Below are 17148 nucleotides of genomic sequence, written 5' to 3'. Positions count from 1 at the left end.
ACCAATTCGATCGTATTCTCTATGAGGAGGTAACACTTCGGAGGCCTCCTTAGAGAAAACATCAGCGAAGTCCTGAACAAACTCAGGTAGCGTGTTCACCTCCTCAGGGGGAGAAATAGAATTAACATAAAAACATGACGTCAAGCATTCATTACCCCATTTGGTAAGCTCCCCAGTATTCCAGTCAAACGTGGGATTATGCAACTGCAACCAGGGAAGGCCTAAAACCAAATCGGACGATAATCCCTGCATCAACAGTACAGAGCACTGCTCCAAATGCATGGAGCCAACAAGGAGTTCAAAAACAGGGGTATGCTGTGTAAAATAACCATTAGCAAGAGGAGTGGAGTCGATACCCACTACCGGGACAGGTTTAGGCAAATCAATCAAAGGCATAGCTAGAGACATAGCAAATTCCACAGACATGATATTAGCAGAAGACCCTGAATCCACGAAGGCACTGCCGGTAGCAGACCTACTACCAAAAGAGACCTGAAAGGGAAGCAAGATTTTATTACGTTTCATATTTACGGGAAATACCTGTGCGCCCAAGTGACCTCCCCGATGATCACTTAGGCGCGGAAGTTTTCCGGCTGCTTATTCTTATGCCTAGGACAGGTGTTCACTTGATGCTTGTCATTCCCACAATAGAAGCAGAGACCATTCTTCCTGCGGAACTCCCTACGTTGTCGGGGGGACACGGAGGCCCCGAGTTGCATAGGTACCTCCGAGTCTTCCGTGGAAGAGCGAAGCAACGGGACCTCGGGAGGCATCATGGGGGAGTCAGAGGGGAAAACACAAAAACGTTCAAGTTGTCATTCCCTGAGACGTCGGTCAAGTCGTACCGCTAAAGCCATAACCTGGTCTAGGGAGTCAGAAGAGGGATAGCTAACTAGCAGGTCTTTCAGGGCGTTCGACAGACCCAACCTAAACTGGCACCTTAAGGCAGGGTCATTCCACCGAGAAGCTACGCACCACTTCCTAAAGTCAGAACAATACTCCTCAACAGGTCTCTTACCCTGACGTAAGGTCACCAGCTGACTCTCGGCAAAGGCAGCCCTGTCAGTCTCGTCATAAAGGAGTCCGAGAGCAGAAAAGAAACGGTCAACGGAGGAAAGTTCAGGGGCGTCAGGAGCCAAGGAGAAGGCCCACTCTTGGGGCCCTTCCTGGAGCCGGGACATAATTATACCCACCCGCTGGCTCTCAGAACCTGAGGAGTGAGGCTTTAAGCGAAAGTAGAGCCTACAACTCTCCCGAAAGGAGAGAAAAGTCCTCCGGTCCCCTGAGAATTGGTCAGGAATCTTGAGGTGGGGTTCAAGAGGTGAGTTGAGGGCCACTACCATGGTAGCGTCAGGCTGGTTGACCCTCTGAGCCAGGGCCTGGACCTGTAGGGAGAGACCCTGCATTTGCTGAGACAGGGTCTCAAGGGGGTCCATAGTAGTGTCAGGGACCAGGGTAGACTAGGTATATGGGCTTGTGATTAGGTAATGGCGGGGATAGGGAAACGGACAAGTGAGCCCTAATCTACCCGCCACTCTGTCCCTGCCTACTTGCAACGACCCGCCCTAGGCGACGGGGTACAACTGGGCGACGGTCCCTACGCTCAGTAAGTGCACGAGACAAACAGACAAGGGTAAACAAAGCTAAGGGAAATGGGCAGTTGCCCACGGCAACACCGTGAGCAACAAGAGTGGTGAACGAGCCGAGTCAAACCAGGAGTGTACGAGTTACAAAACGCAGAGCAGGAGAGTAGTCAGTAAGCCAGGGTCAGTATGGAGCAGGGTCAAATAGTTAGGAGCTGTAGCAGGGCCAGGAAACCACACGAGAAGAATCACAAGCAAAGGAGGAACAGGAAAGGCAGGTATAAATAGACAGAGGGCGGGAGCTACCTCCATCTGGCCAGGCTGCGATAGGCTCTCCCACTCCTAAGCCTGCCATCCTGAGTGGTGGAAGAAGGAGTCAGTCTCAGAGACATAGACTCAGGTGCAGACTGATTACCTATGGGCGTATACACAGAAGTTGTGCCTGGCAGATCCTTTACAATTAGGTACCGTTCCACCTAGGGATGTCTCTCCAACCAATCTTAGGCAATGGGGTCTCTCTGGCCTCTGGGGACACAGACGCACAATATTGCCTCCAAGGCCACAATATAGACAAAGTCCAGAAGTGCGTCTGTGTTGTTTCTCCTGGATAGACAATTTGACATGGTTCATCTGCATAGGATCCTCTGGTGGGATGACTGAGGAGGATTGCTGAAAAGTAGAATCCAGCCTAGGAAGTTCTCTCTCCCGGAGAACTTCTTGGGAACGCTCTCGGATCCTCATGTCAACCCGGGTGGCAAGTAGGATAAGATCGTCCAGGGTAGATGGCAGATCGCGAGCGGCCAGCTCGTCCTTAATCCCCGAAGACAGTCCCTGCCAGAATGTGGCCACCAAAGCCTCGTTGTTCCAGGTTAGCTCAGCAGCCAGGATACGGAACTGAATGGCATACTCGCCCACGGAGAGGTCTCCCTGGTGTAGGATCAGCAGAGATGCAGCCGCCGAAGAAACTCTCCCAGGTTCCTGAAAGATCGAGCGGAAGGTCCGTAAGAAGCACTGCAAGTCACGGGTCTCTGGTCCCTCATGTTCCCACAGAGGATCAGCCCATGCCAGGGCTTTGCCAGTAAGGTGGGAGATGATGAAGGCGATCCTGACGTCATCCGAAGAGAAGGACCTGGCATGTAGTCTGAAGTGGATCAGGCACTAATTCAAAAATCCCCTGCAGGTCCTCGGGTCTCTGTCATAGCGTGGAGGTAGCGACAAGAAGCATAGGGGTCGGCACTGGTACAGACAGGAAGTGTAGCAGGAGGAACAGCAGGAATGGGTGCGGTGACGACCGTGGTTGGAGCAAGCAGCCGATGGGCAATGGCGTTCACCAACAGGAGGAGTTGGTCTTGCCGTGACTGGAGGTCTTGCATCTCAGCCAGCATGATTTGTGTCGTCAAGGTCTCAGGTTGACCAGCAGGGTCCATGGCCTGAGCGTATTGTCACGGTCTGTGGGTATGTGGACCCACTAGGCCGCACCGCCGTAGCAGGGAGGCAACTGGCCAAACAACAGGGAACCCCAGCAATACAAAGTCCCGCACAAGGATACCTGGATAATCCAGACAGTGGCCGCAGCTCTGGCACGGATGAAGGTGGATGCAGCACGTAACGCCAGTGGTGGCGGATGACAGCAGGTGCCGCAGGTTGTGCCAGATGTGGTGAATCCCTCTTGATGTGGCAGATGACACAGGACGTGGCGGATGACAAAGGTGCAGTAGAAACTACTCCAACTAGTAGGCACAGGAACAAGAACACAGCACGGGATACAGGAACAGGTAACAGGGTACGGGTAGAAACTGGAATGGGAAACACTAAGGGACCATTTGCAAGACAGACTTGGAATATACTAACAACGCTCAGGCAAGGATAGACGGGCTGGAGCCTTCTAATAGTCCAGGAAATCATGTGTGTTGATGATGATGATTTTCTCCATGTGTGAGCGCTGGCCCTTTAAGAGCGGGCACGAGCGCGCGCACACCCTTTAGGACACAGCGGACTGGAGCAGTAGTGAGTGGCGTCTCCTGGGAAGGAGACAGGGATCAGCGCTCACAGATCCATGGCTGCGGGGCGTCATGAGGTGAGTAAACCCGACGCTACAGCCTGCAGTTTTTACTTATAAACCTGTCTGGAGTGGCAGACACAGAGCTCCAATGTGGTTTTCTCAAACCTATGGAGTTGGAATCTTGATTTTATTTTCTTGGTTGGCATGATCTTCCTCTGATAATTGGAAACAGATGTTTAAAAACATATTTTATTTTAAAAAAAATGGAAAAAGTGTTACTACTATCTGAAGCATATGTGAACCCTTTGTGGTTTAATAAAGTTTCTTTTGGTTTAAAGAAGATGTTATACTGCACCATTCAAAAAAAAAAACAACTAATATAGAGTGGTGCAATCAAATTTTTAGTTTTTTTTTTTTAATAAACCTTCTAAAAAGAAATGACTGTTTATAGCAGCGCATTGATGAACTGTAATTTAGTCAAATTAAATCTACAATATTATTTCCATTATTGGTTTTATTGTTAATCCGATCTAAATCCCTTTAGTATAAATAATTACAAAATATATTTAACAATATTATTAATCATAAATATAAAGAGCAATGCTTCAAAAAGGTCCTTAGTAGTACATGGTTTGAGATTTAGTTATAATGTATACACCAAAAATAAAAATTAAGCAGTGCTAAAAGGCGAAAAGATCAATTTCACAATCAATTCCTCATCGGGTCAATGCATTAAAGTTGAAGAGCCATTTGCTCTCGGCCCTCACCATTTTCTTAATATAATCTCCCTGTTCTCTATCCCCGGGGTATAATTTCTACTCAAAAAATTCAGTTCCCTTTAAAACACATCCATGTACTTCTTTAACATATCTAGAAAGTGGATTGCCTCTAAAACCCTTAGTGCATGCTCAGATGTGGCGGAATTTTTCAGCTGAAAATGTTTCTGCAGATTTGTTGCGAATTTGCTGAAACATTTTTATATTTGACAGGTAATTCAGACGTTGCGGATATCACTGCAGACTTGAAATCCGCTGTGAAAATCTGCTGCTTCTCTGCAACATAATGTGCATGCTGCGGAGTGAAAATTCTGCACCGCAGCCTAAATTCCGCACTGTTATCTTCCGCAACGTTTGAACTAAGTTATCTAAAAATCTATGAAAAAAACGGCTGCTGCAGATTTCCACTGCGGACTATCTGCAGCGGAATTCAACAGCAATTACGCCATGTCTGAATGTGCCCTTAGAGACATTACTAAAATGTTTCCTATTTCTTTTAAAACGTAGAGCAAATCACATATATGACTCCTTTAGTATGGCATGTTATAAAATCTTTCATTTGAAAAATATGTATTTCCTCTGGTCATTCATAAGAAGTTAGGGATTCAGAGGAAATAAAAAAAGTTCAATTTTGAATTTACTTTAACTTTAAAAGTAAGTCTTGTTCCCCCTGGTGCAGGTGACTACCACTGTTTGCCTTGTAATTTAGGAATTGTGGAAGTCACCCAGCTTCTTAAAATACAAATAGAAGTATGGATTAGCATGTTTTGTTTTACTTCTACGTACAAGTCCCTGCATGATGGCAAGCCAAATATAGCAAAATATAAGGGAGGATTACAAGAAAAAACTAGTATGAAAGTAACTTAACGTTATCCTATTTAAGGTCTGTGCTTTTTATAGACACACGTGGTGCAGCCCAATTTCTTTTTTTTTTAAAAAGGGAATCGACATTTGCTATAAAAGCAGTGCCCATGTTAATAAACTGTCTACAACCACAAATCAGATATAAACAGAATATACTAGGTCAGTCCTTTAGTATAATAAATTATATAGCAGCAACAGATATGAGTGGCTCACCTGTGGTACAACACAAAAAGGGGAGCCGAGTTCAATGGTTCGATTCAATCCCCAAATGTACATATAAAAATTAACCCGCTCCCTCTCTCTCTCTCTCTATATATATATACATTTATATACATATATATATATATATATATATATATATATATATACACACTACTTATATATGAAAAACATAAAAATATAAACATTTTAATAAAACTATAAATTATATTTTTATGCTCTTCATATATAAGTAGTTTATCTCTCTCTCTCTCTCTCTCTCTCTCTCTCTATATATATATATATATATATATATATTTTATATATATACACACACACATATATATATATATATATATATATATATATATATATATATATATATATGTGTGTGATTATATTGTTCCATTTTTATATACTGTACAGTATTGCGATATACATATGTTGACCTAGGATTCAAATTCACATTTTTTAAGGTGTATATTTTCATACAATCTATATCGTACTATAAACTATACTATTCATTTAAAGGGTGCCTTGAGAGCGGGTTGTTTTTTACATGTACAATAATAAATTATATGATGATCATAGAGCCATTTTGTTCGGACCAAATAATATACATTCCCTGATGCTACACTGTATGCCCTCAGCTATACTTATCATTATTGCTATTGAAGCACAACTTTTCAGTAGTACCAGTCAGTAGGGCAATCTTTTTATCTGCAGGATTTGCTGACGTTTTTCCAGCCAGCCATGCCCTGCACGTTGTCTGTTTTCTGACATCAGCACAACTAATGAAATGAATGTGCTGGTGTGCATCTGACTCATAGGATTCTATTGTTTACTTCTGCCATTATTGTACATCTAATCAGGTTGCTATAGTTACTATACAATTCCCCCGTCCTTACTCTAGGTTCAGTCAAGAATTTTAATGTTTCATACAACCAAGTCATAACAGAGATGAATAGAACCTGCCTGATGATGTCATTATAATGATGACACCAATAAAGTTACATTTGTTTTTAAATAATTCTTGAAATGTTTTATAGACTATAAAGTATAAATATTATCACACTGTGGAAATGGTATATAACAGACTAATTCAAACTTATTTATGCTACTATAATATATATTTCCTTTTTTTTTTTTTTCTGTTGGCTTGCTGGTAATACAAATGCATACAATTGTCCAAAATGTCTTTGTATGCTGTAGCATTAATATTCACCAAAAATAAGGGGCCCAGTCCATACCCTGAAAAAAACAAAAACAGACCATTATCCCTCCTTCACAAAATTTTACAGTAGACACTATGCATTCTTGTTGGTAGCATTGTCCTAGGATCAGCCAAACCCAGACTTGTCCAACAGACTGCCAGATAGAGAAGCGTGATTCATCACTCCACAGAACAAGTTTCCACTGCTCCAGAGTCCAGTAGCGGCATGCTTTATACCACTCCAGCTGTTCCTTGGCATTGCACATGGTCATACCTCCCAACCGTCCCAAATTCAGCGGGACAGTCCCGGATTCCGGGCGGTGTCCCGCTGTCCCGTGCGGCCGTTGGTATGTCCCGCTGTCAACTGTATCTGTGTCCTCAGGACGCAGATACAGTTGAACCCAATTCTGAAGCAGGGAACCATCAGCTTCCTGCTTCAGAATTAGTTCATAGCGGAGGAGCAGAGGGAGCTCTTCCACTTGCCGAGGACTCCCTGGGCACAGCGCTACTTTAAGCGCTTTACTCGGGTAAGCCATTGACGTTACTGTCCATATGTGGACAGTGACATCAGTGGGTACTCCTTGAGCGGAATCCCCGTTGCCGATGATCTGGCCGGGGATTCCGCTCCTAGACGAAAACCCTGAGGTCACTGCTCCTCCGCTATGTACTAATTCTGAAGCAGGAAGTTGATGGTTCCCTGCTTCAGAATTGGGTTCAACTGTATCTGCGTCCTGAGGACATATATGTACGGTGACATCAGGGCTTCCCTCGGAGTGGAATCACCGGCCTATGCTCTGGCTGGGGATTCCGCCCCTAGAGGGAGTCCCAATGGTGATATCTACAGGGAAAGTTGTGGCGCTATCATCAAGGGGGTGTGGCATTATCTACATGGACACTGTGGCACTATATAGGGGCGCTATCTACAGGGGACACTGTGGCGCCATGTACATGGGCACTATCTACAAGGGCACTGGAACTAGGGGCAGCTAAGGGCATTATACTGTATGGGCGCAGCTATGAGGGCATTATGCTGTATGGGGGAATTTGTTTGGGCAATCTACTGCATGGGGGCATCTGTATGGGCATTATACTGCATGAGAGAATCTGTGTGGGCATTATACTGCATGGGGGCATTTGAGTGGGCATTATACTGTATGGGGGCATCTGTGTTGGCTTTATACTGTATTGGTGCATTTATGGGGCAGTATACTGTATGGTGGCAGCTATGGGGGAATTTTTCTGTATGGTGGCAGCTAGAGGGCATTATACTGTGTGGGGGCAGCTATTTGGTCTTATACTGTGTGGGAGGCACTATGGGAGCATGATACTGTGTGGGCTGAACCGGGTGTGTATGGGCAGGGATTAAGTGGATTAGAGGCGTAGCTTAAAAAAAATAACTTGACACGTTACGTAGTAAGTTGCAAGAGAGGACAGGCAGCCCCGCTTTGTAAGTTTGCATATTCTACTGCTTTGTGGTTGAGCTGCTGTTACTCCTAGAAGCTTCCACTTCATAATAATAGCACTTAGGGTATGTTCACACAAGGGCGTCCGTAACGGCTGAAATTATGGGGATGTTTCAGCCTGAAAACATCCCCGTAATTTCAGCCGTAACGGCATGTGCAGGCGCTTGAACGCCGCGTCCATTACGGACGTAATTGGCGCTGCTATTCATTGGAGTCAATGAATAACGGCTCCAATTACGGCCAAAGAAGTGACAGGTCACTTCTTTGACGCGGGCGTCTATTTACGCGCCGTCATTTGACAGCGGCGCGTAAATATACGCCTCGTGTGAACAGACAAACGTCTGCCCATTGCTTTCAATGGGCAGATTTTTGTCAGCGCTATTGAGACGCTATTTTCGGACGTAATTCGGGGAAAAAACGCACGAATTACGTCCGTAAATAGGCCGTGGGAACATACCCTTAGGGTATGTTCACACGGCTTATTTTCGGCCGTTTTTCGGGCCATAAACGGCTGGAAAATGGACATAAAAACCAGAAACGCCTCCAAACATCTGCCCATTGATTTCAATGGGAAATACGGCGTTCTGTTCCAAAGGGCCGTTTGTTTACCAGGCCGTTTTTAAAAACGGCCGTGTAAAAAAACACCCTGAAAAAAGAAGACGTTTTTGGAGCCGTATTTTATTGACTCTATAGAAAAACAGTTACAAAACGGCCGTAAAAACGTGAGTTTGCTTAAAAAACTTCTGAAAATCAGGAGTGGTTTTCCCTTGAAAACAGCTCCATATTTAAGTTTTTTGCGTGTGAACATACCCTTATAGTTGACATTAGCAAATTTCACAATATCTACTAATATTAAACAATCAGACACGATCGAAAGAGCTATTACAAATATATCAAAACCCACCCACTTTAACCCTTACCCCTAACCCATCCACAGTGGAGAGAAAATAAAAAAGAAAAGAAAAGAAAACCTCCATGTAAGCGTGTGTTCACATCAGCATTTGGTTTCTGTCAGACCTTTCCGTCGGAGGAACCCATTAACGGAAAGGCATTTATTTGCATTACCATTGCTTTAAATTCTAGTAACGGGTTAAATCTGTAGTCTTTATCTTTTGTGTACAGTTCTAAGAACAGATGTCATAATTGGATCATCAGTCAATCAATGGTAGAACACGCTTCAGTATTCAGCTTACAAGAGCGGCTCATCAGTGGACAGTGATTTATAGAGCTGACATTTTCACTCATCATTGAAGCATGAGGTGAACAATTACTTATCAAGTTCCTAAAAATAGCTGGATATAGGGAATTTACATTTTTATGCAGCAATTACTGCAATGCCCACTAGGTGCCAGCAATGCTTTTTTTGTCTGGTTAGTTTATTTTTTTATTTTTTTATTTTTTACCGAAGGTTCCATAGTTGTTACAATTTCACTAGAGGGAGATCTGTTTAAGTCTAAAATTATCACATTTAATAAATGATGAAAGTATGAAAAGAACTGTGAACATTTTTATGGTAAACATTGAAGCTCCGTTACATTATAGCGTTATTTTTTTTTTACCCTTTTCATTATTATAGTTCTGGCTGTACACAAGTCTATGTTATGTTCATATTCATTCTGCATACAGAGGGTCTTTAATATGTTAATGCAGCTATTCACACTGTGTATTTTTTGTTTGTATTTTAAATACGCAGCATGTTCTCTTGTTGCTGTATTCACTTCTTATTGTTATCCATATATTTCTGTCATATTTGTGGCTAGGCAATGGGAGAAAATATAGGTGAAATACATCTGAAAAACCAGACAAAGACGTATTCTGTATCCATGTTTATCTCTGGATTTCAACCATATTCAATATATATATATATATATATATATATATATATATATATATATATATATATATATATATATATATATATATATATATATATATATATGTATTTATATATACCAAAATGGGCACACACTGCATATCTATAATGATCGGAATGGCTTATACATGAAAAATTTTTCTCACTCCTGCAAATATTTATATGAATTGAGCATGTACATTTTCTCATATAATTGACTAATAGAATCATAGCGTGACCTAAATCTGGTAAAACAAATGGAAAAATCTATTGACTTACAAATGGTCTTTTTTTTACATTCTGACATTATGCTAATCTATGCAAGATAACTTGAAAAAAAAGTGTGTGCTCCCAGTGTGAAATGCAGTTACACTTGTGAAAGCTCCTAACAGTTATCTGTAAAAAAAAAAAACAAAACCTGTGCTGTGCTTCATTAACACTTTCATTTCTCTAAAAAAAAAAATAAGGGGCCTTGTGTATCAAAACTCCCAGCAACCATTTTGTTTTTCACATTTTCCAGGTCAGTTTAGTAAAAAAAAAAAAACATGGACATGCCCTGCGATCCTTTTAAATATATAAACTCAACAGGTCAAATCACAGGTTAGGTGCCACTGACAAGTGTCTGAGCACCTCCAATATATGGTTATATCGTAGCAAAGCTTCATTACATCATAGAAAAATTGGAGAAACAGAAGCCATGACGCCACAATTTGTTTGAAAATAGTTACAAAATTTTATTAGAACATACAACATAAAGTGACATAAATATAAAACTTAAAAGGATCTAAAATGTCAGTGTGGTTGCTAAAGGTCAGTTGAATTACGGATAACTTGCATAAGAAGGTTCTTAGTAGTTATGTATACCTCAAGAAAAAACCAAGACTTGATATCTATGTTATATCATATAAGCGTCCATGCATCCTAATTTATGAAAAAATTGGTAAAGGGAAACAGAGGGTTTATACAAAACCATATGCTCCTAAGTGCCCAGAGTCAGAAGGTTGCATGGAATACGCCATAAAGAAAAACAGGTCAAGAAGGTCAAAGTCAAGGTAGATGTAGAGGGGAAAAGAATCCCAACATGTGAAGTAATCTTGAAACAGACGAAAGTATTTTTCAAATGACAGGTGTATGTGCGAGCTTACCCATGGAGATAAATGGTCTAATGGCACCACACTGTAGCCTGATGTAGTAGCGCCCCGACGCGCGTTTCGCTGATATAGCTTCCTCAGGGGGTGATATAACATAGATATCAAGTCTTGGTTTTTTCTTGAGGTATACATAACTACTAAGAACCTTCTTATGCAAGTTATCCGTGATTCAACTGACCTTTAGCAACCACACTGACATTTTAGATCCTTTTAAGTTTTATATTTATGTCACTTTATGTTGTATGTTCTAATAAAATTTTGTAACTATTTACAAACAAATTGTGGCGTCATGGCTTCTGTTTCTCCAATTTTTCTATGCCCTGCGATCCTGTTACATTATACCCTATAACAGTGCTAGGAAGCCAGAGGGCCCCCATAACAGTGCCAGACAGCCAAATTGCCCCATACCTCAGCCATTTACTCACATTAGCCCCCATAGCAGTGCTATAAAGCCACAGTGCTCCCATTAGGGCATGACCACACGTGGCGGATTTCCTCCGCAACTGTCCGCATCAATGCCGCACAGAATCTGCGTTGCAGATTCTGCTGCGGATCTGCACAAAATGTGCAGTAAATTGATGCGGACTAGCTGCTGCGGACTGCGGGAAAAGTGCTTCCCTTCTCCCTATTCAGTGCAGGATAGAGAGAAGGGACAGCACTTTCCCTAGTGAAAGTAAACGAATTTCATACTTACCGGCCGTTGTCTTGGTGACGCGTCCCTCTTTCGGCATCCAGCCCGACCTCCCTGGATGACGCGCCAGTCCATGTGACCGCTGCAGCCTGTGCTTGGCCTGTGATTGGCTGCAGCCGTCACTTAGACTGAAACGTCATCCTGGGAGGCCGGACTGGAGACAGAAGCAGGGAGTTCTCGGTAAGTATGAACTTATATTTTTTTACAGATAGCTGTATATTTGGATCGGTAGTCACTGTCCAGGGTGCAGAAACAGTTACTGCCGATCGCTTAACTCTTTCAGCACCCTGGACAGTGACTATTTACAGACGTCTCCTAGCAACGCTCCCGTCATTATGGGAGCCCCATTGACTTCCTCAGTCTGGCTGTAGACCTAGAAATACATAGGTCCAGCCAGAATGAAGAAATGTCATGGCAAAAAAGCAAGACGTATCCGCAGCACACATAACATGTGCATGACAGCTGCGGACTTCATTGCGGAATTTAGAATCTCCATTGAAGTCAATGGAGAAATTCCGCCATGAGTCCGCCACTGCTCCGCAACAGACAGAGCATGCTGCGGACACCAAATTCCGCTCCGCAGCCTATGCTCCGCAGCGGAATGTTACGCATCGTCTAAACGAACACTTCTAAATAGAAGTGGAAGTCAATGCAGAAACGGCTCCGCTGCGGATTAACGCTGCGGAGTGTCCGCAGCGGAATTTAAGTGAAATTCCGCCACGTGTGAACCCACCCTTACTGTGCCAGCCACTCACATTATCTTTGTAACAGTGCCAGTAAATCACAGTTCTCCCATAATATTTATTGCTTAAATCGTAAGTACATGGGAGTGTATGAAATTTTGTTCTTAGAGATGAGCAAATTTTCTGCCCATTTTACATTTTGTGATTCCCCACTGGTGCACAATTCGCCAGCCATACGGATTTATTGGATGAATCGATTTGCTATGCTTGAGATTCACTTTTAAATAGGTATAAAGTGAATAGTCTCTCCTATCTAAGGCTTGTGAACTGTTTCTTCAATCGACAAAACGTGCATTTGGCGAACAATTTGCTAATCTCTACAATATAATAGGTGAAAGTGACATATTGACCTCATCTTACAGTAGCCTTTAGTCCCCCATTCCTGGCTGTTGACTCTCAATAAATGTTCAAAAACCTTCTCAGTCCCTCAAAAAATTAAAACCTTCTCAGTCCCCCAAAAATCCATCTGTAAATAGTTGAAAGGGAAGATGGGGTTGCAGTTTCAGTTTCTCTTTCTCTGTGAGCACTGGCGTACCTACCCTAGAGGTAGAATACACATCTGCTATGGGACTGTTGTGAGAAGAGGCCTGGCACTGTACTACATCTTCTTCCTGACATAGTGTCATGGCATTTTCATATTGCTACCAGGTTGAGTTCGATAGTAGCAGAATACATTCATATGCACTGAGCTCCCCCTAGTGGCGGCTGCAAGCTGCCATAGTTTTTATCATGTATTCTGTGAATGGAAGCAGTGGATTTGGAGTTGCATGGGGTATATTTATCTATGTATTTATGCCAGTTGTCTGGTGTAAATATATAGAAAAATATATAGAAAAATATATAGAAAAATACGGTGTTCGGACTGGGTGCCATAATTATGAAGCATCTGCACCGTTTTTCGACATATGAGTAGGAAAAAGTGGGCGAGGCTACAGATTCATGCCGAGGGCTACTTGTTTATTAAAACATGTCTTACTTTTTTAATTTAAGCCAAATAATTGAATTTATTGCACGCTTCACAGGAGAGGAATACTGGCATACTACTTGCACGGTGCATCAGTATTAACAGAGCTCCCCCTATGTCTGAGCTTTGACCCCTATAAAGATCGGTCATGAAACGACGGTGAACATCAATTTGATAAAAAACTGCCACTGACACAATATGACAGAATATTCTTCTTTTATCACACATTACACAAATTCAATCTACAATTTTTTTTTTCACAATTCTGTATCTTGAAGTCTTCATAGTGGGTAACAGAACATTTCACATTCCACTTGCACCTGGTTTAATATGCTTTGCATGCACATTTATTATTACACCAGGTCTGTTTACTCGAATGAAATGTCCAAAATACATCAAGCATATGATGCTTTCAGCAAGACTTGGTTTGTACAAACAAATGCTTGGAGAGCACATAAAAAGCATGTTTCCTAATACAGGTACAAAATGAACCATATGGAAATTACTGATGTGAAAATAAAATCAACCAGAGTTGGCACTGGGAACTGTTGGCCTGGTGGCAAGAAGACAAAAAGTGCACAATCTACTGTAGTATGGGCAGCAATAAGTGTGATGCCATTCTGCTATGAAAGCCATCTTTGAAGAGACAGTGTCATGATTATTTTTTTTAATTAATTTATGTGTTTTTATTTAATAAAATATTATATTGACTTTTTTCACACACAAAGTTTTTTTTTATTAACACTTTCTTACTTTACTGGGGGCTGCCATGTTTTATTTAATCTGTGTATGTATACAGATGGAATTTGGCAGCACAATGCATAGGACACACGGGAGCCGTTCATTGCTTCTGTTATCTGGCTCTATACAGCGCAGATGTGCAGTGTAGTGTAATGAAGGACTATGTGAGTATAGTCATGGCTGCATGAACTTCAGTGCAAATTGGACAATTTAAAGGAGGAAATAAATGATCAACTTCCTAGGGATGGCTTTCATGTAAAATAAAGTGTACCTCCAATCTTAAAGTGAAACTAAACTTTAAAAAAACTTTTCACATGTCATAGTGACATGTCAGGATTTTTGATTGGTGGGGGAAGCTGCTGAAAACATTCTTCTCAAACTGTGCATCAAAGAGGGAGCACAGTGACAATCTGTGAGTTCATAGATTCTGTTCATTTTGCAATACAGCTTGTATAGGGTAAGATACAGGCAGACAAGTAAGCTGACTCTCCCACAGGCTGAGAAAAGTAGCTGCAACTTCTACTATAAAAATGAAAAATAAAAAAATATATACAAATAAATACAGTATTTTTTTCCTTATTAGTCACAATACATTATTGGTAATTAATTTAATGAAGGTCTAACTAGGCCTATTGATTAACTAGCCGTAGTGTGAACTATGTGTGGTTTGTTTTTTACTGTGCGGCACACTACCACTGTATATACCAGTGTACCTTGAATTCTTCTTCAAAATGCATTGATAACAGACTAAAATTAAAGTAGTAAAACACCATGCGTATACTTACAACATGATGATATTGGTACACTAATTGCCAGGAATATCCAAGCAATATCCACTTTGCTGAGACAAATCGTTTCTCTGTGTTGGGGTTGACTGCCATCCTCTGTTACATGGGAAATATTTCCAGGAACCCCAGGTCTCCATGTTCCAGCAGGCACCAGCCTATTTAGAAAATTTCCAGTTGCAGTGGATCCAGCTGTAGACATAGTAATGGAACTCCTAGTAGTTGCATCCATCGACGGAATCAATTGTGCTGTTGTATCATTGTCTGGTACAGTACTCCTTGTGGTTGCTTGTACCAGTGTAGTGGTTTTTGAGGAGGCCTGCGGAAATGTTGGTGATGTAGTCATTGTCATAGTGGTAAGTGGAGTTCCATTCACGTGTCTTAAAGAGAACAAGGAGCCATTTCTGTTTAATACATCCCATAGTTTATAATGATGGGGGTTAAAAGGCACTGACACTGATTCAGTGTTCTTTGACATACCATTAGTGAGAGTAGAAGAACCCTCGGTCTGTTCCTCTTGGGAAAGGCTTTGCAAAGTGGCAACATGATGAGAAGTGTCTTTAAGGAATGCAAGAATAGGGCTAGTATGGTCAGTGGTGGTTGTAGTCCTCATTGGAAAGCTTGAATGGAGTTCTGGTTTGTGGTAAGTTTCAGTAGACCTAGTTAACTCATTTGGCACATTTTCCAATGTTTTGTTTTTATTGTGTGCATTTCCTGAATTTGTAACACCCTGAATATTGACAAATGGTGTCGCCATAAGCCTGTCGCTGTAATCAACACCTTTACTGTTAAAAGGAGGCACTAAGTCTGCAGGTTTTACAGACAGCCGTGTACCAGGCCTTGCAGACTTCCTAACAAGTCCAGAGCTGACACTTGGCATTACCATGTCTGCATTTGTATTTGTTTCCTTCAGTAAAAGATAAGATGGTGAAGTTGGAAACTGTTCCTTAACTGCAAATACTTTTCTCTCTGCCAGTGCCAAAACGAGTAGAATACCTATGAGAGAAAAAAGATGTGTGGATCAGAAAATAGTTATAAAATGCAATTTATATGCCATAAATATTGTAATAACTTGACAGATGCTTAATTCTTGAATAAATGCCAGCTGTGCCCATTAATCTTGTCATTGTATTTGGAAAAAATAACTACAAGGACATATATATTGGAAACTGACTCCAAGCAGCTTTGTATGTAAGAAAATGGGTTATTTGATTTGTAAATTAGACATCTTTTCATTACATATAAATACATCAAAGATCAATACGGGGAAAGGTTTTATATCCCATCCTGTAACCACAACAAAGGGGCAACCACTATGTTTAGAGGAAAGCACATTTTTACACCAACATAGAAGGGGATTCTTTACTGTAAGAGCAGTGGGACTGCAGGGGATGTTGTGATGTTGATTCATTGAATGTATTTAAATGGGATCTGGATGTTTTTCTGGAAAGACTAAATATCTGTAGTCAATTGCTGGGATGTTGATCAAGAGATTTATTCTGATTGCCATGTTTGGAGTCTTGGCAACTACTTTATTAGTATTGTTTTGCCTGCTTCTGGATTATTACTGCAGGGCGACCACGACCAGCCCCAGAAGAGAAGGGGGTCCATCCTGGATCGCCTCAGGCTGCCACATCAGGTGGTCTGTGCCACGCCGCATACAAGGCATTGGAAAGCATCAGAACAATATATATGCTTGACATTTTGTGGTGCGTCGCGTACAACTTCCTGATGCTGCCCGGCGTCATGACTTTGTATGCGCCGCGGCACAGAGTGGCGGGCCCCTGTGGACATGAGAAGACGAAGGTGTAGCGAGTAAATTATTTTTTTTAAATATTTGGAGGTGGGTCTACTGATCTGGGGGTGAGGCCCAGCAGGCCCTGGTTATGCCCCTGCAGATTGACTAGTATACGTTATATCTATCTATCTATCTATCTATCTATCTATCTATCTATCTCGTATCTATCTATATCTATTTTTTTTCTTGTATCTATATCTATTTATCTTGTATCTATCTGTCTGTCTCCATCTATCTTGTATATATCTCGTATCTCTCTCTCCATCTGTCTCATACCTATCTACTCTGTTTCTATTTAGTTGCATATAACTGAGGGTATCTGAA

At 41.7% G+C, this 17148-nt stretch overlaps 1 protein-coding gene across 1 annotated transcript in view; it reads right to left on the bottom strand.

Annotated features, from left to right (window-relative positions):
* TMEM108 (transmembrane protein 108) overlaps nt 1-17148 on the bottom strand; it is a 205620-nt gene that overhangs the window by 9848 nt on the left and 178624 nt on the right. Inside the window, exon 4 of the mRNA XM_075828595.1 lies at nt 15027-16022. Within this exon, the coding sequence (XP_075684710.1) occupies nt 15027-16022 (996 nt within the window). The remainder of the gene's footprint in view (nt 1-15026; nt 16023-17148) is intronic.

The sequence above is a fragment of the Rhinoderma darwinii genome, chromosome 5, assembly GCF_050947455.1.
Source record: "Rhinoderma darwinii isolate aRhiDar2 chromosome 5, aRhiDar2.hap1, whole genome shotgun sequence".
In the NCBI taxonomy this organism is placed as follows: domain Eukaryota; kingdom Metazoa; phylum Chordata; class Amphibia; order Anura; family Rhinodermatidae; genus Rhinoderma; species Rhinoderma darwinii.
Note: the sequence above shows the minus strand (reverse complement) of the source record. Positions and strands in the feature narration are given on the sequence as shown.